This window comes from Sardina pilchardus, chromosome 8 (assembly GCF_963854185.1).
Source record: "Sardina pilchardus chromosome 8, fSarPil1.1, whole genome shotgun sequence".
Lineage (NCBI taxonomy): Eukaryota > Metazoa > Chordata > Actinopteri > Clupeiformes > Clupeidae > Sardina > Sardina pilchardus.
In genome coordinates this window covers 13,505,041-13,531,012 of record NC_085001.1, presented here as the reverse complement: position 1 = coordinate 13,531,012, position 25,972 = coordinate 13,505,041, and the positions used below count along the sequence as shown (strand labels likewise).

Genomic DNA, 25,972 nt, shown 5'->3' with positions numbered 1-25,972 from the left:
TCTCTGGGTCTGAACATGTTGTTATGTGTCTATAAAACCATACAGATGTCCACATTTGAATTTCAATCTGACCCTCACAGTTGTATTATCTTGTTATTATTTTATTCATTCATTTATACATTATTTATCAGACGAGTCCCATGGAGATCTTACATCTCTGTTTCAAGGGAGGCCTGGGCCCTAGGTACAACATTCTTGAGACATCATTATGATCATGTTTTTTTTGTTCACTGTCTTGTCCAGGTAAAACATGCCAGCAGGCAGACCCCTGTGCCTCGAACCCCTGTGCCAACAGCGGCACCTGTCGAGCCTTCGAGTCTCATTTCTTGTGCGACTGCCCGTCCACCTTCTACGGACAGACCTGCAAGCAGGACGTCAACGAGTGCACCCAGAACGTCAACATCTGCAAGAACGGTGGCACCTGTGTCAATGAGGTGGGCACGTACCATTGCCGCTGCCCGCAGGAGTACACTGGCAAACACTGCGAGACCCTCTACATGCCCTGCAATCCTTCGCCCTGCCACAATGGGGGAACATGTGTGCAGAAAGGAGATACCACCTACCAGTGCACTTGCCTTCCAGGTATGTTTTTTTTGTCGTTGTGTGTGTGTGTCTGTCTGTGTCTGTGTCTGTGTCTGTGTCTGTGTCTGTGTCTGTGTCTGTGTCTGTGTCTGTGTCTGTGTCTGTGTCTGTGTGTTCCTTCAGAACCAAATACATCCACAGTCGATACTTTCAAGTGAACATGTAAAGGTGAAGGCGACCCAGTACTGAATAACACCTGTCTGTGATGCTCCACCTTTTTTTTTTTTTAATTGACTTTGTAAATATTGACTGAAAAATGTCATGCAGAAGGCACAGCGGCTTGACAAACATTTCCTGACTAGAATGTGGACATACAGAGGACAATGTGGCTTGTCCTAAGCTATAATAGAGAATCTGAATGAACGAGACGTGTTTTTCATGTTTTTAGCAGCGTGCCAATGTAAACGTGAGTCCGTTCTGGTGTGTGTGAGTTTGCATCTGTGACTATCTGCACGCCTGTGAGTGCAATGTGTGATTGTGTACCAGAGGGCAGGAAAACATTTGCGCTTATCATGAGGAAACGGTCGCAGGACAACATCCTCAGTCTGGATAAGTGCTTTCCTGGGCCGTGCTTTTTCAAAATGGCCGCCTGTCCACGGCCGCTGTCTGTGATTTAAAAATGGCGGAGATTCCCGTCCCAGCGGCTTCTCCGACCTACTCCAAGCTCGCCCGGCGCTTCCTGTCTCCTCTCCGGCCTGCTCTCCTCTATCACTCTCTCTCTCCCTCCTCTATCCCTCTCTCTTTTTCTCTCTCTCTCTCATCCCTGACTGAGCCAGAGCAGCTGCTGGTGATTGTAGCAAGAGAGGAAGTGGCCGTCAGTGTCAATGAGGTTTGCTGTCCTTAGCGCAGCTCAGGCCAACTTTTACAACAAAAAAGTGTTCAGAAATGAAAGGAAACCGGTGCGGGACAAACCGACACCTGTGTGTATTATTATTTTTCCAAATAAAGATGTGAAAAAGGAGGGCATCAAGTTCGATAGGAACATTCCAGCAGAAATGAATTCTATCATTTTTAATTAGAAATAATGATCATTTATTACAGGTTATGTTCATCCCCTCTAAATTGCATTTGCTTGTAGATGTGACGGACAGTTCAGTTGTCAGGACAGTATGATGCTAAAATCTCCTTCTTCTTTCAGGTTTCAATGGACAGAACTGTGAACACAACATCAATGACTGCACAGACCACATGTGTGAGAATGACGGTGTATGTGTGGACGGAGTGAACACTTACAACTGCCGATGCAAGCCAGAGTGGACAGGTACTATACCGACATGCATCCTTTCACATTTGTGTGTATTTCAAGTGAATATCTTGTAGTATGCAAACAGCCGGTTATGACCGAGACATTCTTCTTTTCACCTACAATGAATTTGTGTCTTAGTTAGAAGTTAGTGTATCTACATATTATTAGGAGACATCATTAGTAGGCTCCTGTGATCTACCATTGAGGATCACATACATCAGTGTTCCTACTTTTATCTTCATGTGGTCAATGACTTGTGAAACATCTGAGAAGCTCTGCTTCATCATTGGAGTGTAGGTGTGTTAGGTGTGTGCACAGGTGAGCTCTGCTAAGAGAGCTCCGTCGCTTTGTGTCTCACAGGTCAGCTCTGCCGGGAGGACGTCAACGAGTGTGACCTGATGCCCAACGCCTGCCAGAACGGGGGCACCTGCCTCAACTCCCTAGGCGGCTACCACTGCGTGTGCGTGAACGGCTGGTCGGGAGACGACTGCAGCGAGAACATCGACGATTGCGCCGACGCGGCCTGTTCCGGCGGCGCCACCTGCCACGACCGCGTGGCGTCCTTCTACTGCGAGTGCCCACCTGGTAAAACAGGTCAGTTTCAACGACGTCCAGAGACATCAAACATTCATAATGAACCTGAATTTCTTGAATTTCCCCTTGGAGATCAATAAAGTATCTATCTATCTAATGTTTAAAATTCATTTCCGTTAGATTTTCAAATGTTGATATATGATTTTCAAATGTTCTTGATACAGGTCTGCTCTGCCATTTGGAGGATGCCTGCATAAGCAGTCCGTGCAAAAAAGGGTCCAACTGCGACACGAATCCCGTGAACGGCAAAGCCATCTGCACCTGTCCCGCGGGCTACGTTGGGCCGTCCTGCGACACTGACGTCGACGAGTGCGCGCTGGGTAAACGTCCTTTCGCTGCCACCTTTTACTAAAGCGTTTGAATGGGTGCACTTTGGACCGAGGTCCCGCGCACTAGGTGCGATCATGCTGTCTGATGATGATGGCTGATGGTTGTGTGTGTGTGCTCAGCAGGTTCAAACCCGTGTGAGCACGGAGGGAAGTGTCTCAACACCAAGGGCTCGTTTCAGTGCCGATGCCCTGCGGGCTACATAGGTGCCCGCTGCGAGCTCGATGTCAACGAGTGCATGTCGAACCCCTGCCAAAACGACGCGACGTGCTTGGACCAGATTGGAGGCTTCAAATGCATCTGCATGCCAGGTAAGGGGCCCCGAAAAGCAGTTAGGAACTAGTTCGGTACTTTGCTCAAGTCGTTGAGTTAAATAGCCAGTACAGAATAGCACAGCCACACCCACATTTAACAGTGTTGTGCCTCTAGTCTTAGACAATGCTTCATCAATTAGCTTCCTTTGTTCAGAGAAGTAACCCTAAACTAGCCTGTGTTATATGCATATGACGTCTGTTTACCCGTCAACCCAAACAACCTGGCTAGAGTACAAAGGTTTGGTTGATCGATTTCTGCTCTCCTTAATAATGCTGAGGATGACTTAGCGCTAATTGGTCCATAAAGTATCAGCCATCCACAGCTCATGTTATATGCATGCGCCAGTAATTCACTCGTCAACACAAACAGTCTGGCCGGGTAAACAAAAGCTTTTTTTTGGGGGGGGTGGAGGATTGATCTCCCCCATCCTTAATAATACTGAAGATGATTCTCCATGTTAATTGGCAGGCTACGAGGGAATCTACTGCCAGGTCGATACCAACGAGTGCACCAGCATGCCCTGTCTGAACAATGGGAAGTGCATCGACAAGATCAACAGCTTTGAGTGCCAGTGCCCCACAGGTGAGTGTATGCGGGGGTCGATCCCACCCACACCACACCACCCCTCCCCACACCCCTTCTCCCTCCATCCCAGTCCACCCCCCCAGGACGGGGCCAGAGGGGTGCAGTAAATCCTCACCTCCAGGCGAGCTTAGGGAGCCAGGGGCTGGACGGCCGGGGGAAAATCCATAAGAGGGCTCTTTTTTTAGAGGTGATCTCAGCCGGAGCGCACATCGAAATGCAGCTCGCGCCTACCCGTCCGCGTGTGCGTGCACGACTGTTTTTGGAGTTTGGAGGCGTTAGGTATCCATTAGAATTGATTTGGGAAGGCGGTTATGAAAAGCAACTAGCAGCAACAATACGTCTTCAGAAAGGAGGGAAAATGGAGTCTGTGCACACGATGTGAACTTTATATCGACTGAATATGTATGATGTTAATCAAAGGAACCACTGATGCCAGACAATTCGCAGAGCCGTTATTTAGCCTGAACCTTTTTCTTTCTTTAGACCTCCTTTCTGTAAACAAGGGAGAAATAAAGACCCAGCTGCCTACTGAATCCCACTACTTTTCACATTCCTCATATTGTTGTGGTGTTTTGTAGGGTCAGTACCAGTTTATTGATTTCTTTAAATGTTTTTAATCAAGTTTAAGGCTATAAAGAGATTCCACTGGTGAGAGGCGATGGTGGCCATGGTTCCTGGAGGCCTTTTGTGTTGTTGTTTTTTTGCGTGGGGTGCCTCAGGAATGTAACAAGCAAGAGGGACTCTCTCTTTTTTCCCGCCAAATGTGTGTTTTTGTGGAGTTTTTTTTTTTTTTTCTTCCTCGTTTCTTTTCCCTCCTCTTCTTCTTGGCGCCAGTGAAAAGGAGCGGCCGGGAGGAGGGATGGGGGTGAGGTGGGGTGTGGGGGGTGGAGAGGGTGCCATGTAAAAAGGGACAGATTAAAGTTGCCCCCTCACAAAAGGACAAACGGCGTCGCATTTCATCTCAGGATGCGGAGGAATGAGCACGCCGGGCGTGAGGCTGCACTGGGCTCTGCGGCTGAAAAGCTACTCGGGTTTGGCAAGTGGTGGAGGGGTGGGGGTGCAGAGTGTGCCCATTTGGGGGCCTAAAATCCGAGAGCATTTGGAGATCTGCGGGGCCCTGCATGCTGTACTGAAAAGGTGTGTGTGTGTGTGGTGAAGCATCAGGCCCCCCAGTTCTCCTTGAGATGTAAATGAGTCCCTTTGGAGAGCATGTCAGCCCGGGGCGCCTTTCATTTATGTACACAGCAGTCTCCACAGCAACCACGGCCGGGATTTTTGAAATGTTCCGACAGCAGCACCGCTGCAGAAAAGCCCCAGCGAGTCAGTTAGGGCCGTCATCACATATGGGACAGAAACGCGAGAGAACCCAGCGCACAGGGTCACAGGGAACACCACACATACCCTCACAGCCCAGACCCTCAGCTCTGCTCTGTCATTTGTCATTTTGAAACATGACAGCGGTGTTCGTGCTCCCTCAAATGCTAAACCCCAAGCCCCAAGTGTAAACAGAAGTGTAGCACACTTACATTTTTATTTTATTTTTTTAAATAAGGAGGGTAGTTTGGGTGCGCGTAACGACAGAGACATGACTTTTATTGTACGGGCCGGTGCTGGGAGCGCACTGGCAGGCAGCAGACGTTGTTAGAGGAGATTAGAATAACTGGGGGAGAGCGAGGGCCTGCTGGGTCCCTCTGAATGATGGTGGCGGTGAATGGAGGGGGTCGCCGGGTCAGACAGGGCCCTTTTGTGCGGGGGCCAGTCTGCGAGTAGGATGAAGGCAGGCCGGGCGAATTCCCCCCATTGTGATGGAAAATGTTTCGGGAAGAACAAAAGCAAGCAGCAACCGGCGCGGCTCGAGTGCTGCATTGGGGCAGACAGCGCAGCTTTTGTCTGGCCCGGGGCTATGGTCAGGGGAGGGCCCCTGAAGGACCCCCAAACCACCCACCGACCCCCCCACCCCACCCCCAATCTAACGCCCCGCACCCCCAGCCCCCACTACTCCCCATCCCATTCTGGCCTCCCTTATAGGCTCCTGCTGAAAGGAGATTTGAAAGGCAAGGAGTAGGGCTGGGGATAGTGGAGTGGAGCGGAGGGGGCTGAGGTGTCAATGAATGCAAGGTGGCAGCCCCTGCACCCCACCCCACCCCAAACTCCTCACCCCCAACCCCTGCCCCCCCCCTCTTCCTCCTCCTGCTCTCCCAAATGCTCACATGGGCCCGTAATGGCCGTGTGGCGAGGAGATGACTGAAGGAATGGCAGGCTTTGCTAGAGGGAGCAGCAGGAGAGGGAGAAAGAAGAGGGGGGTGGATTTACCCCCCCCCCCCCACACACACACACACACACACACCACACCACACACCCCTCCCTTGGCCTGTGTTTCTCACCGCTCCCCTCCCTCTTCCTCTTCCCAGGCTTCAGCGGGAGCCAATGCCAGGTGGATGCAGACGAGTGCGCCAGCACCCCATGCAAGAATGGCGCCAAATGCACAGACGGGCCCAACAAGTACACATGTGAATGCACTGAAGGTATGACCACATGACACACTCAGCCCTGTCGGCATACTTCCTCACCATACTACATTTGGCTCCACTATATGCTCTGGCACTGGGGTGGCTCTACTTACCATTGAAATTGATAGGAGGATGTTATGAAAAGCAACTAGAAAAATAAGCCTATAAATGGTTGAACACATGTCTGTGCATATGATGTGAAGTTTATAGTAACTGAATACTTGAAGAATCCAAAGGAACCACTGATGCGAGACAACTCTGACATGGTTTTTAAAAAGCAAGGATGTTTTTTCGCGTTCTCTAAATGGAGAAATGACAAAAAAAACATCTTAAACAGAAATGTTTGGCTGTGCATGGCCTCAGTTGGTCAAAACAACACCGTTTGATGCCTTGTGCGTTTCCCCACGCAGGTTACACCGGACAGCACTGCGAGCTCGACATCGACGAGTGCGCGTCCAACCCCTGCCACTACGGCACGTGCAAGGACGGCCTGGCCTCCTTCAGCTGCCAGTGCAGGGCGGGCTACACCGGGCGCCTGTGCGAGACCAACATCAACGAGTGCCTCAGCCAGCCGTGCCAGAACGGAGGCACCTGCCAGGACAGCGTCAACGCCTACCGCTGCCTCTGCCCCAAGGGCACCTCAGGTACAGATGCCCTCAGCTCTCGGGCCCTCGGGCATTGTGTCTGATTTCAGATGTCGGCATATATCAAATCAAATCAAATCTAATCAAATCAAATCAAATCAAATCAAATCACATCAAATCAGGCTTATTGTATATTTGAAAGTAGATCGTGATGCATAGTGACTTTTTCATAATAGGTTTCAGATAACTTCGGACATCTTCCTTGTTTTAAGCCCTGAGTAAGCCTTACAAATAAACTTAACTGGATTTGGAGCATTGAGCTGTAATGGGGACTTGATCTTATCCTTGTGTAGTCTACAATCACACCAGTTGTTTTGTGAGACCGAATGCAAGTCAGGAACTGTAGGCTCAAACCCAGTGGATGACTCCGCAGGTATCAACTGTGAAATCGACCTGGATGACTGCAAAAGCAACCCGTGCGACTCCGGGACGTGCATCGACAAGATCAACGGCTACGAGTGCACGTGCAAGCCAGGCTACACAGGTAAGAGAGCGGAGCTGGAGAGGGGTCAGTGAGTGTGGTAAAACGGCCTGAGTGAGGAGTTAGCCGAGTCACCTGAGTAAAGAACACATGAAAGGGAAGTGTCGTGTAGCGCCGTGTAGGTGTACCACTGAGGTTCAGTGTGTGTGTGTGTGTGTGTGCTGATTGGCTGGGCGGGCCTGCGGAAACGCCCCCACTCAGGTAAGAAAGGGTTACGCAGGTGGGAGCGGAGACAAAGGAGGGTGTGGGGAAGACAGCTGGCCAGCGAGCGCTGCACCTCCCACCCACCTATCCACCCACCCACCCGCCGCCCCATCCCCTCAGACCGGGTGTCAGTTTACGAGAGCACACACACACACACACACACACACACGCACAGACAGACTGAGGCACAATCCCTCGCCGGTCCCCAGGCTGTGTCACGGACACACAAGCCTGCCTCTCAGTCGGCATTCAGCTGAAAGGACATCGGAACATCTGGGACTCGAGCGGGAGAAAAGATTTTGTGAAAGATTTTGAAAGTCAATCTCTTAAAAGGGAGGGGTAGGAGAGGGGGTAGGTGGAGTAGGTGGGGGGTAGGTGGAGTAGGTGGAGGTGGGAGCAGGGTTGCTGAGTGTAGTTGGCTACCGCTGAAAAGACAATTGAAACCATCCCTGCATGTGAACAGTGTCTGCAGTTGAATGGTGTCTGTTGCAAGCAAGTGGGAGTTAAAAAGGAATCCTACACCCTAAACACTGTACAAGTGCAGCCAGAGCAGCATGAATAGAAGTGGCCCCCTTTAACAGGCTTTTGTTGTTCAGTATGCACGTCTTAAAACGTAATAGACACTTTACAAAGGTCTGCAAGAATTGGAATAAACTGTCGCACAGAGCAGAGTCAATGTTTTCGTTTGAAATGTCATTGCAGGAACCATGTGCAACATCAACATTGACGAGTGCCAGAGTAACCCGTGCCATAACGGGGGCACCTGTGTGGATGGCATCAACGGCTTCACCTGCCAGTGTCGTGAGGGCTTCCAGGACCCTACCTGTCGCTCGCAGATCAACGAGTGCCTAAGCAACCCCTGCATCCATGGCCACTGTCAGGATCAGGTCAACGGGTACGTTGAGGGTCGTTGCAGATTTCCAGACAATTTTTTAGTTCTTTGTTGTACTCAGTTTGGATAAACAACCACATGCTGCACCCAGCTAATGTTGAAAATGGCCTCCATTTTGTCTTCTGTTCGTCTGCAGCTACAACTGTATCTGTGACAACGGCTGGAGCGGCCAAAACTGCGACATCAACAACAACGAGTGCGACTCCAACCCCTGCATGAACGGAGGCAGCTGCCGCGACATGACCAGTGGCTACTACTGCACGTGCCGGGCTGGCTTCAGCGGTCAGTTGGCGCCTCCGAGGCCTTCCGTGCTCGTGCCCAGCATTGTGCCCATACCCTCCTCCTACCCTTTGACCTCTGACCTTTGCCCTAACCTGACCATTTGTGTGTGTTTTTTTTGTTTGTGTTTTAACCTCTGCTCTGTAGGTCCTAACTGCCAAACTAACATTAACGAGTGTGCCTCCAACCCATGCCTCAACCAAGGCAACTGTATCGATGATGTGGCTGGCTACAAATGCAACTGCATACTGCCTTACACTGGTATGAAAACGGGCTTTTTCTTTTGTTGTGTTTTTGGTTTTGGTTTGTTTTGTTTTTCGTTCATTCATGGAAAATGTTGTTGAGCCCTTAGTTCATCTGCTGCCATGTATGTGTTTTGAAGTGTTTGTCTTGTGGTGGCTTTTTGGCACGTTCTCAGTATGTCCCCCCTCAGCTTGTGAGCAAGGCCACGTTTGGGAGGAGGAAAAACCTCGTCTCTGGAAGCCCAAGTTGTTGATGAGGTTAAGCAGCAAGGCTTCCTCCTTCATAGAGAGCTGGTCATCTGTTGATCTTGCACCCCCTTCCTACCGCCCACACTCTCCCTTCTGAGGGGAGTGTTTCTGATAGCGGCGTAGGAAAACTCTGTCCTGAAAGCCCTCCAAAAGCCCGGTGCTCCCCCCGGGCTGTATTATTTGAGAAAACAGATAGTGATGAGCAGCCCCTCTGGCTCTGAGATGCCGAAAATCTGTCCTCTCCGAGCCGATCCTTCTGGAAAAATCCACACGCTCGGCCCTGTTGTAATAACAGCGCTCTCGCTGGGTACAGGGTGGGAACAGTAGCCCTGACACATTTCCTGTTTCCCCACTTCCATTCTCACAGAAAAGCAAATGACTGCACAATGGCAGGAAGTTCAGCCCTGCTTCCTGCCCCGAGCCTGGATGTCATGGAAACAGATAGGGAAATGTCTGGGAAGAGGCAAACTGCTTGCTCTCTTTCTCAAAATATATCAGTTATCAGTCCACCATTAATCAGTGAAGTCTAAAAAAGAAGACAGCCGGCCCTAATTAAACAAGTGCTTGCTTCCAAACAGTCGAGGAACAGTCGCTTGGTGTTATTATTAGTATTATTATTATTATTATTCCGGTCTGTGTAGAATGCCTGTGTGTGTGTGTGTGTGTGCCTGTGGACGCGTAGTCACTGTCATCGTCCTGTCCTTCCCAGGGGAGAACTGCGAGACCTTGCTGGAGCCCTGTGCGCCCAAACCCTGCAAGAACGGGGGCGAGTGCCGCGAGGCGGAGGACTACGAGAGCTTCTCCTGCGTCTGTCCCAAAGGCTGGCAAGGTGTGTGGGGCACACCAGAACACTGCACACTTCACGTTTGAGTCTTCACATGATAGAAGTCTTAAAAAACATAAAGCACAGAGTACAATATGAGTCTTTATGAATATGTGACTAAATATGTGACTGAATTGAATGCTAACCCCTATCACTGTCCATTTAGGTCAGACCTGTGAGATCGATATAAATGAGTGTGTGAAGAATCCCTGTAAGAACGGAGCCTCCTGCCAAAACACTATTGGCAGCTACCAGTGCAGCTGCAAATCCGGGTTCACCGGACGCAACTGTGAGACCGACATTGACGACTGCAAGCCCAGTAAGCCCCAGAACTTCATCTCCCATCAGTCCCCACCGTGTCTCCCTCTCCTATGTCATATTGTTGGAACAAAGCCTCCTAACCTCTCTCTACTCTTCGTCCCCCCCCGACAGACCCGTGCAACAACGGCGGCGTCTGCAAAGACGGCGTGAACAGCTTCGTCTGCACGTGCCAGCCGGGCTTCCGCGGCACCCGCTGCGAGGAGGACATCAACGAGTGCGAGAGCAACCCGTGCAAGAACGGTGCAAATTGCACGGACTTCGTTGATAGTTACACGTGCACGTGCCCGCCGGGCTTCAGCGGAATCCACTGTGAGAACAACACGCCCGACTGCACAGAGAGGTGAGAGCGCTCTACAGGCATCCAAAGGTTGGGCAGGATGGGTCCAGCCGCCCCCCTAACCCCACCCCACCCGCAGTGACTGCAGCCACAAGGCGGGCTGGGAAGCGCTGGAGTCCAGGGAGGGGGGAAGGCCAGCGCCACATACTAGCTGCCGAGTGATCTGTGAAATCGCAGCTGGACTGGGCCAGAAGGGCCTAACCAAAGCCCTTTCCTGTCTGAACCTGACTTTCCACCTATTCTGGGCTCGACAACAATAGCTATCCCATGTGCTACAGAGCAGTCACAATAGGCTTGCTATTTTTTTTTTCCCTGGTCCATTGGCGCCCCCTTTGGTTGATTTCTGAACTACAACTGTAAACTGTTAAACAAAAACTCTGGATACTGCAGGGACAGGCATTGTATGTTAATTTAATCATAGAAGCAGTTGTTTATTGTATGTCAACATGCGCTTGAAAAACAGCACAGAGCACATTCGTTAATTTGCACCTATTTATGTGTTTTTTAAAATTCTAGTTCCTGCTTCAATGGGGGCACCTGTGTGGATGGCATCAACACCTTCACCTGCCTATGTCCACCGGGTTTCACCGGCAGCTATTGCCAACACGACATCAACGAGTGCGACTCCAAGCCATGTCTGAATGGAGGCACGTGCCAGGACAGCTATGGCACCTACAAGTGTACCTGCCCTCAAGGCTATACTGGACTCAACTGCCAGGTAAAGAGACCCTTCACCACAGCCTCCAATTCCCAGACCATCAGTCTCAAGTCGTAGGGGTTCTGTGATTGTTCAGAGTCATTGACTACCATACTGTCTATTCAAATGTGATATTTAGTTAATGGCTTTGGTAATGGCTTATGTGTCACCTTTAATGCCATCGTTATTAAAGCACTTAATTCCACAATCATTCGTTGTTTGTACGAAACCCACCCCTTATTGTTGTTTGATGTTGTCACAACACATGAACCATCCAGCAGAAGAAATGTTTGTAATATGCAATTGTTTTTTTTTCCCACTCTTAGAACCTGGTGCGGTGGTGCGACTCCTCTCCGTGCAAGAACGGGGGCAAGTGCTGGCAGACTGGCACCACCTACAGCTGTGAGTGCCAGAGCGGGTGGACAGGGCTCTACTGTGACGTGCCCAGTGTGTCCTGTGAAGTGGCCGCCAAACAGCAAGGTACGCCCCACCGTGCTTTCCTTAAACCACCCTTTTACCCATTTTAATATTAGCATTTTTTCTTTGTGCTGTATATATTGATATAATGACATTTTTGGACAGTATACAGTAATTTCCTGTGTCTTAGTCACATTGTGCAAAAGTTGCAGGACAGTGTTTTATGCAAATTAAAAGAAGCAAAACCATATGAATGCCAACTGCAATCAATGTATAAGCCGCAGCTAATAGTTGGGAAATTATGGTAGCTCTAGTATAGAGACTGTGTGATCTCTGAGTGGTTTCACATGAGACCTGACGTCTGTCTTTTCCCCCTGGCTTGCTGCAGGTGTGGAGGTGACCCACCTGTGCCGTAACTCTGGTCAGTGTCTGGACGCTGGCAACACGCACTTCTGCCGCTGCCAGGCGGGTTACACTGGCAGCTACTGCGAGGAGCAGGTGGATGAGTGTGTGCCCAACCCCTGTCAAAACGGAGCCACTTGTACTGATTACCTGGGAGGGTACTCCTGCGAGGTGAGTCTGAGTGGGGTTGTGTTATGGCTGGTAGTAGATTCTTTTTACAGTACTTAACGTTTTCAGACAATGTCAGAATTCAGGTGTGGGTTAGGTAATTATCTTTTAACTAGTTTTGGAGAAAAAAAAACTTGGAAATTAAACTTGTTCTTTTATTTGGATAGTTCTATGGATATCTGTCAGTAGCAGCTAAAACAAGTAGCATGGTTCAGTTGTACTAACCGATCAGGAAACTCCCTCAGTGGAATTTCTGCCTGCTGATGAGTTTCTTTAGAAAGCCACAGTGGCTAAGTGGGCTGGACGCTTCCAACATTGCTACCAGCTGCGTTAAGCTGATGTATGAATGGTTGGTTGGGTGTAGGAAATGCTTGCTGACCAGTCAAAAAAGACAGGGGAGGAAAAAAAGCTTGGTAATCAAAAATAACACTGTCTTCATGCTAGGCATTGATTTGTCTCTCGTTCCCTTTCTCCACACTTCTCTCTCACCCTCCCTCCCTCTCTCCCTCTCTCCCTCTATCTCTGCCTCTCTCTCCCTCTCTCCCTATCCTCTTCTCTGTCTCAGTGTGTTCCTGGCTATCACGGGACAAACTGCTCCAACGAGATCAATGAGTGCCTCTCGCAGCCCTGCCAAAACGGAGGAACCTGCATCGATCTGATCAATACCTACAAATGCTCGTGTCCCCGGGGAACCCAAGGTCAGGATGCCACACCACCTCCTCACACCTCCCCAAGTGTTTCATCTCTCCGACCCCCCCACCCCTCCTCCTCCCTCTCCTCTTCTGCATTAATGAGGGATTAAGTGCATCCAGCAGGCAGGAAATCTGCCCTGCATCCCTCCCCGATACACACACACACACACACACACACACACACACACACACACACTCTGAGGGTGGAGGGGTTGCTGAACTGTCTGACGCGCATTAAGAGATCTTGCTAATTACCCTTACATCTGAAAACCAACGCTAATTGGCGCCGTTCTAAACAGAATGGTTCTCTTGTTAGTCATCAGAAACAATATCAGCGGCAGATATCAGCGCCGCCTTATGACTTATTATATTTCAGTGTTGTAACCCAGCATCAGTTCTTTGCTACACGGTGTGAAGATAAATGTTTTTTTTTTTACTAACAGCGAAAATGCCAAACCTTGTCACACTCAGGTATCCACTGCGAGATCAACGTGGACGACTGCACCCCGTCCACCGACCCCGCCACCAAGGAGCCCAAGTGCTTCAACGGCGGCGAGTGCGTGGACGGCGTGGGCGGCTACCACTGCATCTGCCCGGCCGGCTACGTGGGCGAGCGCTGCGAGGGCGACGTCAACGAGTGCCTGTCCAACCCCTGCGACCCGCGCGGCACGCACAACTGCGTCCAGCTCACCAACAACTACCGCTGCGAGTGCCGCACCGGATACACAGGTACGGTCCATCCCCTTGCCAGTGTCCTTGGCCCCTAAGCTGGGCTAGCTGATTAGCACAGTATAGGAATTAGAAAAAAGAGCAACTGAGTCCCTTCAGCTGGATTGCTGGCAGAATTCTAGTAAGAAAGAGTAAGAGTAAGAAGCAAGAAAGAATTCTAGTAAGAAAGAGTAAGACTCTTGGGCCTTTGAATGGACATTTGCTTTGGTGTGGTCATTTGAAAACGATATTAAAGTGCCTTCATTTCCCCCCGTAGGCAAGCGCTGTGAGCAGGTGTTTGACGGCTGTAAGAGCAAGCCCTGTCGTAATGGAGGCACCTGTGCGGTGGCCAGCAACACGGCCCATGGGTTCATCTGCAGGTGTCCACCGGTGAGTCAGCCCCATCCGTCTGCCCCATCTCCTCAAAAATAAAATGCACAGTCAAATAAAACGAGCATGATTTCTAAACATGCCCAGATAAACATATCTATAAGGTTTACAAGCCATTGTCATTTAATGTATGTGGAATATACTGTATGCTCAGATTGAACCTCTCTGTTATCCGTATGATTTAAGTCATTACTAACGGCTACTCACCTCCATGTTCATCTGTAGGGCTTCACTGGCTCCACCTGTGAGGGTGATGCCCACTCGTGTGGCTCTCTGCACTGCCGCAACGGCGGCTCCTGCATCTCGGGCCACAAGAGCCCGCGCTGCCTGTGCCCGGCCGCCTTCACCGGGCCCGAGTGCCAGTACCCGGCCGACAGCCCGTGCCAGAGCAACCCGTGCTACAACAGCGGCACGTGCCAGTACACCAGCGAGGCGCCCTACTACCACTGCATCTGCCCGGTCCACTTCAACGGCCTGCTGTGCCACGTGCTGGACTACCGCTTCCCCGGCGGGCCCGGCGTCGACATCACGCCGGCGCCCGAGGTGGAGGCCAGCTGCGAGATCGACGACTGCAACGCGCGCTCGGCCGACGGCGTGTGCGACAGCAAGTGCAACAAGTACGCGTGCGACTGGGACGGCGGCGACTGCTCGCTCAACTTCGACGACCCGTGGAAGAACTGCTCGGCCGCGCTGCAGTGCTGGCGCTACTTCGACGACGGCAAGTGCGACGAGCAGTGCAACAACGCCGGCTGCCTCTACGACGGCTTCGACTGCCAGCATCTGGAGGGCCAGTGCAAGTGAGTGTCCTCTTAGCCCCCGTAGCTGATCTGAAATCAGTAGAAATGTCTTTAGAAGTGTTTTTAGATTTTATATGTAGTAATGGATCTGTAAGGATTGGTTCATACCAATTAGGGGTGTCACGATTCTCCAAATCCGCCTGGATTTAATTTTCAATTTTAGAATCACGATTTGATTCGATTTTCAGAGAATGGGGGTGTGGCTACATTTCTTGATTCTACCTTTGAGTTTGAAGTTCGAGATTGAGATGTAGTTTCGATCGATTTCGAATCAAAATGACACCCCTAATATGAATACATGTGAAATTGCCCTTGACTGGATATTATCATCATCACAATATGGCAGCCTGTAGTGTTTTCAGATATGACCGAGTCTCAGGAGCCACTGAGATGCTGTTCTGTTCTGACCGATTTTTGCTTCGTTTTGTTTCCTCAGCCCGCTTTACGACCAGTACTGTAAGGACCACTACGCCGACGGGCACTGCGACCAGGGCTGCAACAACGCCGAGTGCGAGTGGGACGGCCTGGACTGCGCCAACAACGTGCCGGAGAAGCTGGCGGTGGGCCGGCTGGTGCTGGTGGTGCGCATCCCGCCCGAGCAGCTGCGCAGCAACTTCTCGGGCTTCCTGCGCGAGCTGAGCCGCGTGCTGCACACCAACGTGGTGATCCGCCGCGACGCCAAGGGCGAGCCCATGATCTACCCGTACTACGGCAACGAGCAGGAGCTCAAGAAGCACTCGGTCAAGAAGCGCTCGGTGGCGGCCGGCCGCTGGGCCGACGTCAGGGCCAGCGTCGTGGCCACGCTGACGGACGGCGTGCACCGCGTGGTCAACCTGCGGCGGCGCCGGGAGCTGGACCAGATGCAGATCAAAGGGTGCGTTTTTGTGTGTGTGCGTGTGTGTGTGTGTGTGTGTCATAGGTCATAGTTAAACATAGATCTATAACGGCCATATTAAAAGGGATAAGCCCAATGTGGTGGTAATAATCAAGGGTTGATGAAATGTTGCTTAAACAAACAAACAAACAAACAAAAAACAAACAAACAAGCAAACAAATAAATAATCCCACTCTTTTCCGTAGCTCGGTGGTGTACCTGGAGATTGACAACCGGCAGTGCATCCAGCAGTCCACCGAGTGCTTCCAGAGTGCCACTGATGTGGCGGCGTTCCTAGGAGCCCTGCACTCCAGTGGCAACCTGGACATGCCCTACGTCATCGAGGCTGTGGCCAGTAAGTGCACACACCACTTTGTGAAGCACATACTTCTATTTCCAACTCTCAAACTCGCAAACCCTGCGCTACGCATCCCTGTTGGACGATTTTCCTTTTTTTTTTTCTTCTTCATTTTTTAGTGAACATCCCTATGGGGCGCAAGTAGTGCTAGATCCTGATTTTTGTCTACAAAATGGTGAATTCCACCAAATGAGCTCATCTGACCGTATTTGACCGCATCAGCAAAAAAACTCTACATTTTAACACATGAGCATAAACATATATATGACAGTCTTCTTCTGTCAATCTATGTCTCACTCTTTCTTCTCTCTCTCTCTCTGTCTCTCTCTCTATCTCTCTATCTCTCTATCTCTCTCTCTTTCTCTCCCTCTCTCCCTTGCTCCTTCTCTCTCTCTCCCTTGCTCTTTCTCTCTCTCTCTCTCCCTCTTACACACACACACACACACACACACACACATATATACACACTACACACCCACACTCACACACACTACACACACACACAGACACACACTTCCTCGTGCAATGAAGGGCTGCTGCAACCTTCACCTCGTTGAGTGTAATACCAGGACTTAGAGCATCTCCAAGGGTTTAGGTGGGGAGAGTTTATCATTTCAAAATCGTTAGTGGAAAGAAAGGGTGGGGTGGGGGGGAATTGATCGGGAGTGTGCTAGAAGTTGGGAGTCTTTGTTATCTTGAAAATCCTAATAAATCCTTCGTCTTTACAGCTTAAAGCGTGCGCAGTAATTTGAAGTTCATTAATCCCTCATTTTTTTCCTCCCTTAAAGAAGGACTGGTAAAGTTGTCTCTTGGCACCCTGGGCTGAAAGAGAAGAGGAGGTGTTCTGTTCTCTCCTTTTTTTCACTCCTCCTCTCTCTCTCTCTCTCTCTCTCTCTCTCCGCCTCTCCTGCTTCTCCATCTCCTTCTTCTAGCTCTTTTATGATCAGGAGTGGTTAGCAATTCTGATTATTGCCCAATGAAACGGCCCCGATTTTTAATGCACGCTCCCCTCCTGCTTGGCCTCTCCCCGCTCGCGCTCAAACGGGATATTTTGCCGCTGCCGTCCACCCGCGCGCCATGGCGAGGAGCCGGGACGGTCCCGCGCCCTCCCCGAACCTCCGCCGGCCGCCGGTCCGCGCTGTTGCCGATCCGCCGACTCACGCGCCGCTGTCCCGCTTTTCTCTCTCCGCAGGCGAGAACACCCAGCCGCCGCCCAACGAGCTCTACCCGATCTACGTGGTGCTGGCCGGCCTGGTCATGCTGGCCTTCGTGGCCGTGGGCATGGTGGCGTCCCGCAAGCGGCGCCGCGAGCAGGGCCAGCTCTGGTTCCCCGAGGGCTTCAAGGCCAGCGAGTCCAACAAGAAGAAGCGCCGCGAGCCGGTCGGCGAGGACTCCGTCGGCCTCAAGTAAGTCCAAGTCCGCGCGCGTGCCGTGCCGTGCCGTCCTTTTTGCGGACGTTTTTCCCCCCCATTTCAGGAGTTGGTGTGTGTATGTGTGTGTGTGTGTGTGGGGGGGGGGGTGTGGAGTGTTTTGGGTGGGGGCTTGGTGCTGTTTGGGGGGTGGGGGGTGTTGAATGGGGGTGGTGGGGGGTTTGGTTAAACTGGGGTGGAGGATGGGGGCTTTGATCATCTGCTGCACTGATACAGAGGGTCACGATCACTGCAGAATTAATTGACTCGTTAGAGCCGTGGAGAAGAGGGTGGGGGTTCAGTCGGCTGCGGAGGTTTGGGCTGTGGCTAAGGACTGTGCCTATAAGGCAGAGAGTGGGTCAGCAGCGGAGGCAGTACCCCTGCATGGCTCTCTCCAGCGTAGGGGTCTGCCAGTCATATCGCAGAGAACTCACCATGGCTGTGTCTCTCCAGGCCGCTGAAGAACCTGTCGGACATCTCCTTAATGGACGACAACCAGAACGAATGGGGAGACGAGGAACCATCAGAACACAAGCGCTTTAGGGTGAGGACTTTTCTAGACTTTTTCTTCCACTTTCGTTCACAATTAGCTGCGTTCGGGTGAGTACGTGTAGGGATGTGCTAATCGTTAGGCTCTTCTTCAGTTTGAGGAGCAGGCGATGCTGGACCTCGATGACCACACGGACCACCGGCAGTGGACCCAACAGCACCTGGATGCTGCCGACCTCCGCATCCCCTCCATGGCCCCCACACCCCCACAGGGCGAAATCGAGAACGACTGCATGGATGTGAATGTCCGTGGACCAGGTATGGAACCCTTTTAAGGCCTTTTCATCAGTGTAGATCTCTGGGTCATCTGAGGATGTGTTGACAAATCAGAAACAAGTTATCACTATATTTTAGATTTATGTTTTTTTCATTTTGCTTAAATTGCGTTGGTCACGATCTTATTTGATAATTGATTTAATTACATGATTTATTACATTAATTATTATTTTGTTATTTTATTTTATTTTATTATTATTATTATTATTATTATTATTATTATTGCCCATGTTGTATTATGTTTTTCAATGCTATATACAGTTAAAAAAGAATATTTTCAGATAGTCAAAGAACCGAAGTTGTGATATCATTATATCTTGGGTTTGTAGATTCTTACAAAATCTGACAGTGAAGAGTTCTGCTGTTTACACATCATTTGGTCTGCTCTGATCATATGGATGAGGGATGTGTGTGTGTGCGCGTGCTCATGCTTGTGTGTGTGTGTTACCCTGAGCTCTATGTTTAAGCCCCAGTTCCTGGGGGAAAGGGGATCCACTTCAAAGCAGCTGACTGAGCTGACACCTATTGGGAATCTTTCTTTTTTTTTTTCGGGGAAATAACCCTCGATTAAAAACAGACTGAGATTTTATGTGATTTTTGGATACCTTTAAAAGAAAGAAATATCGAAATAAAAAATCACTCAGTATCGATCTAAATGTCTCTATAATAGTGGTGTAAAACGCCTTTCAAAAAGTTATTTTGAAGTCTGACCAAGAGGGATATATGCTGTGAAGGAGAAGAATCTGTGAAGCCTCGCAGCCGAGTCGCTGCTGCAGTCAGTCCAGGAGCTTAGTTTTGTGAGCACGGTAAACTCTGTGCGCCTATCTGAATCCAATACAAAAGATTTATGCTGATAAACCCTTGCGTGCCACTCAGAATTCAGTTTTGACCCATTTTTCTTTCAAATGGTCTTCCGTGTTTTGTTGCTTTGTAGTGGATCATTACTTCAGATTGTCCTTGGGCCGGTCTCTGCTTCTGCGCTCTGCTCTCAGTTCTTTCTCGTGAAACTCGGGGGCGCTTCGCTCATGTTGTGGCTGATTTGTTGATTAATTTCTCTTTTTCTGTCCTTTTCTCTCTCTCTCTTTCTCTCTCTCTCTCCGTTTCCTCTCCTCCGCAGATGGCTTCACTCCTCTGATGATCGCGTCCTGCAGCGGAGGCGGTCTGGAGACGGGCAACAGCGAGGAGGAGGAGGACACTTCGGCCAACGTCATCAACGATTTTATTTACCAGGGCGCCAACCTGCACAACCAGACGGACCGCACGGGCGAGACGGCGTTGCACCTCGCCGCCCGCTACGCCCGCTCCGACGCCGCCAAACGCCTCCTGGAGGCCAGCGCCGACGCCAACATCCAGGACAACATGGGCCGCACACCCCTCCACGCCGCCGTGGCTGCTGACGCTCAGGGAGTCTTCCAGGTGAGGAGCCTCAGCCTGCTGCTGACCGGCCAACTGCTCACATGGTCCCGATGGTCACTGACAACAGCTTCCAAAGATTCACAATGTCAAACAAGTATTTTATTGTTATTTGTTCAGCAGTACCGAAAAAGAAAATAACAGAATCACGCAGACTGACATTTCAGACTGTGGAATGCTGTTTTTTTTTTTTTTTTTGTATAACGAGGTTACTTAACTTCAAAATGGTCAATGGGTTTTTGGTTTCATTGATTAAAGTTCTACAAAAATGTCAAAATGCTAAAATATTTCATTTTATATTTAACACGGGTTAATCTCAGGTATAATCTCAACGGATACCATCTCTTTGAAATCCATTAACTGAACTGAGACGAATCATTTCGCTCCACAGATTTTGATTCGGAATCGTGCCACGGACCTGGACGCCCGTATGCATGACGGCACGACCCCTCTGATCCTGGCTGCGCGACTGGCAGTTGAGGGGATGGTGGAGGAGCTGATCAACTGCCACGCCGACGTCAATGCGGTTGATGACTTTGGTAATTGCACTGCGCTGTCACTACTTTATTCACTATTAATACGGGACATGTTTGAAAATGCAAGGATGTGACATGCAAGCTGCTTACAGGACTAAACATTGATATTTTTATGATGTTTGAATTCCATCCATTGCATATTTCTTGTTTTTTTTTCCCAATTATGGGCATTTTTCAAGGTACACCAGTAACCACTCTAAAGAATGCTGAAAGCAAATTGCACTATGGACTTTTGGACACCTTTTTGATTTGATTTTTATTGTGTGTGCAGGCAAATCCGCTCTTCACTGGGCAGCAGCTGTGAACAACATGGATGCAGCCATGGTTCTTCTGAAAAATGGAGCGAACAAGGACATGCAGAACAATAAGGTTAGTAGCCCTTTTTTCTCTTTAAAGTGTGGGTAAAATAAACAGCATAATGTCGTCTTTAAAGAGACATTCACCTGAATGTCACCAAAACTTAATGAAGTAAACAAACAGTATAAAGAACCTTTTTCATTTTGTTGCATTACACAACATGTTGATAAAGGTGAAATTTAAGGAATTATGAACATGTTGTGATTATGTTGAAAAATGTATTCTTCTGCCAGTCTCTCAACGAGTATTTTTTTTTTCTCTTTCTCATCTCAGGAGGAGACGCCCCTGTTCCTGGCAGCCCGCGAGGGCAGCTACGAGACGGCCAAGGTCCTGCTGGAGCACTTTGCCAACCGCGAGATCACGGACCACATGGACCGTCTGCCGCGCGACATCGCCCAGGAGCGCATGCACCACGACATCGTGCGTCTGCTGGACGAGTACAACCTGGTGCGCAGCCCGCCCGTGCACAGCGCCCCGCTGGCCAACAGCCTGTCGCCGCCGCTCTGCTCGCCCAACGGCTACCTGAACGGCATGAAGCCGGCCGCGCAGAACAAGAAGGCCCGCAAGCCCGGCAGCGGCTCGGCCAAAGGCCTGGCCTGCAAGGACGGCGGGAAGGACATGAAGAACAAGAAGAAGAAGGAGGCCGGCCGCGGCGGCGGCGGGGGAGGCCTGCTGGACAGCTCGGCCGTGCTCTCGCCCGTGGACTCGCTGGAGTCGCCGCACGGCTACATCTCGGACGTGTCGTCGCCGCCGCTCATGACCTCGCCCTTCCACCACTCGCCCACGTCCATGGCGCTGGGCCACCTGCAGGCGCTGCCGCCCGAGGCCCACCTGGCCGGCGTCAACCACCTGGGCATGGGCGGCAAGCAGTTCGACCCGCTGCCCCCGCGCCTCACCCACCTGCCCATGGCCAGCGCGGGCAACGGCCCGTGTGACTGGCTGTCCCGGATGCACGGCGGCATGGGCCAGCAGCAGCAGCAGTTCAACACGCTCGGCGCCAACCGCGGCCCGCCGGGCGGCATGGGTCACCAGGGCAACGGCCAGGTGTCTCACGGCCTGATGCACAACGGGCTGTCCTCGTCGGCGCTCTCGCAGATGATGGGCTTCCCGGGCATGCCCAGCAGCCACCTGGGCAACCAGACTCACCTGATGCAGGGCCAGCCCATGCAGCAGATGCAGCAGACGCTGCAGCAGCACTCGAACCCGCCGAGCAGCGTGAGCCCGGGCTTCATCTCGGCCGACATGGGCGGCCCCGATGTCATCCAGCAGGGCACGGGCGGCAACGGCGGCAACGGCTCGCTGCCCATCCACACCATCCTGCCCCAGGAGACTCAGATCATGTCCGCCCAGCTCGGGCCCGGCCTGGCCAGCACCCAGTTCCTCACGCCGCCCTCGCAGCACAGCTACTCTGCCACCATGGAGGGCAACACGCCCAACCACCAGCTCCAGGTGCCCGACCACCCCTTCCTCACCCCGTCCCCCGGCTCCCCAGACCAATGGTCCAGCTCCTCTCCACACTCCAATATGTCTGACTGGTCCGAGGGCATCTCCAGCCCGCCCAATAGCATGCAGTCGCAGATGGGGCACATTCCAAATGACCACTTTAAGTAACCATTTCATTTTTTTTTCCCTATTGTATTTTGATGTTAATTCTTTGGCAAGACAAAGCCACGAGGAATATACCAGTGAAATGAACTGAAGGATTTTTATAAGCTTTGATACTAACAGTAAGTTTTTTCCCCCTCCCCCATTTTTTTATTTATTAATGCCTCATTTTTATTTATACTTGTTTCTTGTTTGTCTGCTTAAAGATTTTTTAATTTTATTTTAATGTCCTATCACTGGGTTACTGAGAGCGGCGTGGCTTTTGTCCTGTAGCTTTGGTTTGTGTCCTTCCGATTGGTCTGCATTTCTCGGTTTCTGGTGTGCACACTGGGTATTTATTGGTCTTAATTTTTGACTTACTTTCTTTTCCCTCAGTTCTTTCTCAGTCTTCTTTGTTCTTTTAAAATATTTTCTATATAATTGTATAATCTTGTAAAATACAATTACGTTTTATCATGAGGACATTTTATAGAGTTTTTTTTTTATTTCATTATTACAGTATTTAGACAGAGCTTTTTTCTATACCTTTGTTTTCATTGAAACAGAACAATCACAGGGATGTTTTTTTCTTTCATTTGATACCAGAACAAAAAAATTGCTTGTGTATGTTTTTGATTGTATTTTGTTCAGATGTCTTAAAAGTGCATGTATGCCAATTTATTAATGTTAAATAAAGTTGAAATACACATCACTACTGTTTTTTTGCTACAGATACCTGTTAAATACTGATTTGTTGTATTGTGGGAGATGTTTTGAATAGTTATAATCTTCCATTCCAGTTGCTGCGATACAACCATGTGGTTGATGTTCTCCGGATGTGTAAAGGGGTTGGGTGCTGAACCCGTTTCTCGTCCCATGTATGTTGAGTTTGAGCCTCTAGCTGAATTACAGACTTTGCGTGTGCTTATCATGTGAGCTGGATCATGTTTCAGAAATCTGAAGAAAGAAGATAAAGAAGTCTTCAGCGTGTCATGCAAAGTATGACAATTTCAAGTTACCCAAGTTCAAAACATGCAACAGTACACACAAATAATATATATTTTTTCTCAGTTTTACTGAGGTATAGACAAATATAAATATATTCAGAGTAATCCAGGAAGTATTTTACGGGCCAGAACATTAACAAATAAGCAATATTTATTGACCTCTGCTTAGCCTGTCTGTGTGTCGGACAGTGTTTAATAAATTGAATACGATCAACTGAATAAAATGGGCTCGTGAAATGTATAAAAGTTCTCTATCTGCAAAATTGTAGTTTACATTAAATGTATTTTGTCAATTATGTACAATTGTTCCTTTCAACAATAAATTTCACTGTTTGGTATCTGATATTTGCGTGTTCATGTGTTATACCTACTGTATACATTAGCATTCTATGTTTTCATACTGTATACATAAGTACCTTCATCTAGAGTTCTATATGTTCATCTTTTGAAAATGGTGGAATGATTTCTGAATTTCTCAAATTTCTCAAATTTCTCAACTTTGATCACAATAAGTCAAAATGTAACAAATTGACATAGGGCTAACTGCACTTCTCTATATCTAAATTTAAAATCAACCAATCAGGTCATGAGTAGCTATATGAGCAATAATCCTAAACTCTTACAAACAGTAACGTTCTTTTGGACAGTCTCTGGATGCCAAAAAAAGACCCTTCAAGATTTCGAGAAAATTCCACCATCACTTAAGGCAAAAAAATCCACACCGATGGCTTATGCGAAGTGATATCAATTACAGCAACTGCATCAAATACCAAGCCATGCACAATTTCTCATATATAGATGAGGATAATAAATAATACATTTTACTCACCACTTAGAGGTACTGTAATGTCTAAGCCAATTGCTACCAGGCACCTGACCCTTGACAGTAGCATTAACTGTTAATTCTATGGAGTGCATTGCCAGCTCTCTCTCTCTCTCTCTGTGTGTGTGTGTGTGTGTGTGTGTGTGTGTGTGTGTGTGTGTGTGTGTGTGTGTGTGTGTGTGTGTGTGTGTGTGTGTGTGCGTGTGTGTGTGTGTGAGAGAGAGAGAGAGAGAGCGAGAGAGAATGTAGGATGAAGTGGACATCACTGTGGCATTGCAGCAAAAGATTAGCTTGTTTTCAGCTCAGCTTAAAACAAATAGCTAATTGACGATTCAAACTGGTTAGACTTTCAGTTCAGATTTCCTTCCCTCGCCGTAAAGCTAGCCTTGTCTTTAGAGAGAGAACGCAAGAAAGTGAGTGAATGTTTCATAATAATAATAATAATTATCATTATCATTATCAACATCATAATCATCATTATCATCATTAACATTACAAGGTAAGAGGCCACTGGTTGCTCTCATATCCTACGGTGGAACGCTCTGAAAAATAACTATTTATTAGACCAACTCTGATTTAAAGTTATTGGGCTCCCTCAAGTGGTGAGACAGAGCACCTTCAACCACGAGTTGTGAATATTATTCATAGTCATGTAATTCACCTCACTCATAAGCCTATATTCCAACAAGGCCAGTTGGTACATATCTGCACAGCCAATCGCAACCAATATTCCGATGTCTCTCTCTTTTATATTTTTATTTTTTTAGAATATTTGCTTTTTAAATTATTGTTTACTATCTATCACTGGGCACAGAGGAAATTCGCAAATGTTTGCACTACCATTTCCTCACCATATCATAACCCCAGTTACCACATAAAGAAATGCAAATTTTTCAGATAAATAATGCTATCACGATAGATCACCTAGGCTAGTCTACTTCAATGTATTGGTCCACGGTTCAAATTTCACTGGCCTCTGACAAAAACAAACCTCTGTGTATCAGCAGCAGTCAACATTATTTTCACGTCCAGGTTGTTTTAAAATAAAAGTCATTTGATATCATTAATCTCTTTAAACATGTGCAGGCTTAAATGTTCTAATCTATATTCACAATACTTACATTTTGCATCTGTATGAAGAATCATGTAGAATATGGGATAGAATATTGAATATATTTATTGTCATTGTACAGGCTAACGAAATTTGAAAGTGCATGTATGTATAGTCCTAAATAAAATTGCATTTCAGAGGATTACTATTTTAGTAAATTATTTTATAGCCTACATTTATTTTCATTCAGGGTACAATATAGGCCTACAGATTTCTACAAACAGACATGTGGATCGACAGAATGTTCTTAGAAAATCGTTGATAGATTAAACCTGTTTTAGCATAGATTTGTGTTGTATTTGCCCTGCATGGATTATTCTTCTGTTCTTTTTAAAATTACATTTTCATAATCTGTACACATTGTGATTAGACCCACAAGTCTACCTTCAACAAACAAAAATGCATGTTAAATAAATAAGATCAGTTGTGTTCTGTAGCCTGACCTAAGAATACAGCTTGTGGTAGGCCTAAGAGCCAAACCACAAATAACATTAACCTGTTTTGAAAATCAGACTGGCAGACTTGCTTGTTTTATCATTATTATTGATCTAAGTATTTACACTGTATCTCACAACAGTAAACCTCTGAAAGGGAGTAAAATGTGAAGAAAGTGAATGGCCTAGCATGGGTTCCAAATGAAGTAATAACTGCTAATCCAAAAAAATAAGGTGCCTCTGAGACTTTTAATATGAAAGGAAGTACAATGTTTGCGAGGCGGATGTACGCTTTGTTGTCACGTAAAACTGATATTCACGGGACAGTGGTGGTGATGA

At 48.7% G+C, this 25,972-nt stretch overlaps 1 protein-coding gene across 2 annotated transcripts in view; it reads left to right on the top strand.

Moving 5' to 3' along the window:
* notch1b (notch receptor 1b) overlaps positions 1-23,608 on the top strand; it is a 34,565-nt gene extending 10,957 nt beyond the window's left edge. The window contains exons 4-34 of one of the 2 annotated variants that reach the window (XM_062542803.1): positions 244-582; positions 1,721-1,843; positions 2,189-2,422; positions 2,587-2,742; positions 2,875-3,060; positions 3,533-3,646; positions 6,061-6,174; positions 6,570-6,803; positions 7,177-7,287; positions 8,191-8,383; positions 8,517-8,662; positions 8,807-8,920; positions 9,860-9,979; positions 10,140-10,292; positions 10,406-10,634; positions 11,148-11,349; positions 11,655-11,808; positions 12,134-12,318; positions 12,881-13,013; positions 13,479-13,736; positions 13,993-14,105; positions 14,331-14,902; positions 15,339-15,776; positions 15,983-16,131; positions 17,327-17,540; positions 17,997-18,087; positions 18,188-18,350; positions 19,486-19,784; positions 20,173-20,320; positions 20,589-20,686; positions 20,948-23,608. In XM_062542803.1, the coding sequence (XP_062398787.1) occupies positions 244-582; positions 1,721-1,843; positions 2,189-2,422; positions 2,587-2,742; positions 2,875-3,060; positions 3,533-3,646; positions 6,061-6,174; positions 6,570-6,803; positions 7,177-7,287; positions 8,191-8,383; positions 8,517-8,662; positions 8,807-8,920; positions 9,860-9,979; positions 10,140-10,292; positions 10,406-10,634; positions 11,148-11,349; positions 11,655-11,808; positions 12,134-12,318; positions 12,881-13,013; positions 13,479-13,736; positions 13,993-14,105; positions 14,331-14,902; positions 15,339-15,776; positions 15,983-16,131; positions 17,327-17,540; positions 17,997-18,087; positions 18,188-18,350; positions 19,486-19,784; positions 20,173-20,320; positions 20,589-20,686; positions 20,948-22,285 (7,121 nt within the window). In that variant the 3' untranslated portion in view covers positions 22,286-23,608. Of the gene's footprint in view, positions 1-243; positions 583-1,720; positions 1,844-2,188; positions 2,423-2,586; positions 2,743-2,871; positions 3,061-3,532; positions 3,647-6,060; positions 6,175-6,569; positions 6,804-7,176; positions 7,288-8,190; positions 8,384-8,516; positions 8,663-8,806; positions 8,921-9,859; positions 9,980-10,139; positions 10,293-10,405; positions 10,635-11,147; positions 11,350-11,654; positions 11,809-12,133; positions 12,319-12,880; positions 13,014-13,478; positions 13,737-13,992; positions 14,106-14,330; positions 14,903-15,338; positions 15,777-15,982; positions 16,132-17,326; positions 17,541-17,996; positions 18,088-18,187; positions 18,351-19,485; positions 19,785-20,172; positions 20,321-20,588; positions 20,687-20,947 lie in introns of both variants that reach the window. The other variant, XM_062542802.1, reaches the window with a different exon arrangement.
* Positions 23,609-25,972: the final 2,364 nt, after the last annotated feature.